Consider the following 1,003-nt stretch of genomic DNA (forward strand, 5'->3'; position numbering starts at 1 on the left):
GATTCAGCCTAAAAAATTCAACAGCAACTGTGAATCAAGTTAGAAATTTTAAAATATTCCAAGTTTTCCACTAGCTAGATGACAATTGTTGTAGCCTAAAGCAAGAAGAAAATCTAAGTACAAATATCCACCATACAGCGTCATGTGATAGGCAGTGATGGGAACTGTCAAAAGATCATGAACCAGTGCCCAGTGAGGAGGAAGAGAGCGCATAGTGCTGCCTGCCCAATAAACTCAGGAACAACGAAGTAATTGATACGGGAGGAAGCCTCATATGGGTTGACATAGTCAGCCTCCAAGTCTGTTAAGATCAGAATCTTCAGGGGGGTAAAAAGGAACTTCAATAAGATTCGTTGAACTCAAAACAGCCGTAATGCGCATCCTCCATATCAATGTAATAAACAAAATCTAACGACAGTGAGAAATAAAACATATGGGAGAAAAGGAGATACCTGATAAAAAGTGGAGGCAAGAAGAGCAACGTTGAGGGGAAAACAAATTACAAGCCAGAAAAACAAATTCCAACCCATTTACTGACAGAGAAGAAGGCTGCCATCAGCTGATTGTCCCGGAGGGTTTTTCACTTTTCAGGGTTTCTCTTTTTTGGGCCCCAAGTGAGGGAGTTTATTAGCATCAAGTTTGGGCTTTTACTGCGTCGAATTTGATCCTCAAATGGGCCCGAAGCCCAAGCAAAGCTCTTCTGCTTCCATTTTTACATCTTGGGTAATTCTTTGGGCCTAAATCTCTCGGGTGGGCTTTGACACCATATAGCTTGGATTCACTTTTTCCCCCAGCAAGAGCCAACTATAATATGTCGGCAATGCATGCCAATTTATGGCGTGGCTCGGTTTTGGTTTGATGTTGAAATGCCCGCCTAATTTAATTTAAATAAAAAAAATGTTATCACGAAGATTGAAATAAATCGTATTATTTATAATTATTAAATAGTATAATTTTTAAGAAACTTTATATATAATAGATAGATATAAATTGTTTGTTGTGT

General features: G+C 38.6%; 1 protein-coding gene across 1 annotated transcript; it reads right to left on the reverse strand.

Annotated features, from left to right (window-relative positions):
* Window positions 1–136: 136 nt before the first annotated feature.
* On the reverse strand, window positions 137–530 carry LOC114734146 (protein cornichon homolog 1-like; the record flags this gene model as incomplete). The annotated part of the gene is given in 3 exon segments (XM_028921690.1): window positions 137–176; window positions 179–317; window positions 453–530. Coding segments are annotated over 3 exon segments (257 nt in total), but the record flags the coding sequence as incomplete, so codon positions are not given.
* Window positions 531–1,003: the final 473 nt, after the last annotated feature.

Source organism: Neltuma alba, unplaced genomic scaffold (assembly GCF_004799145.2).
Source record: "Neltuma alba isolate B1F8T4 unplaced genomic scaffold, ASM479914v2 tig00013081_pilon, whole genome shotgun sequence".
Taxonomy (NCBI): domain Eukaryota; kingdom Viridiplantae; phylum Streptophyta; class Magnoliopsida; order Fabales; family Fabaceae; genus Neltuma; species Neltuma alba.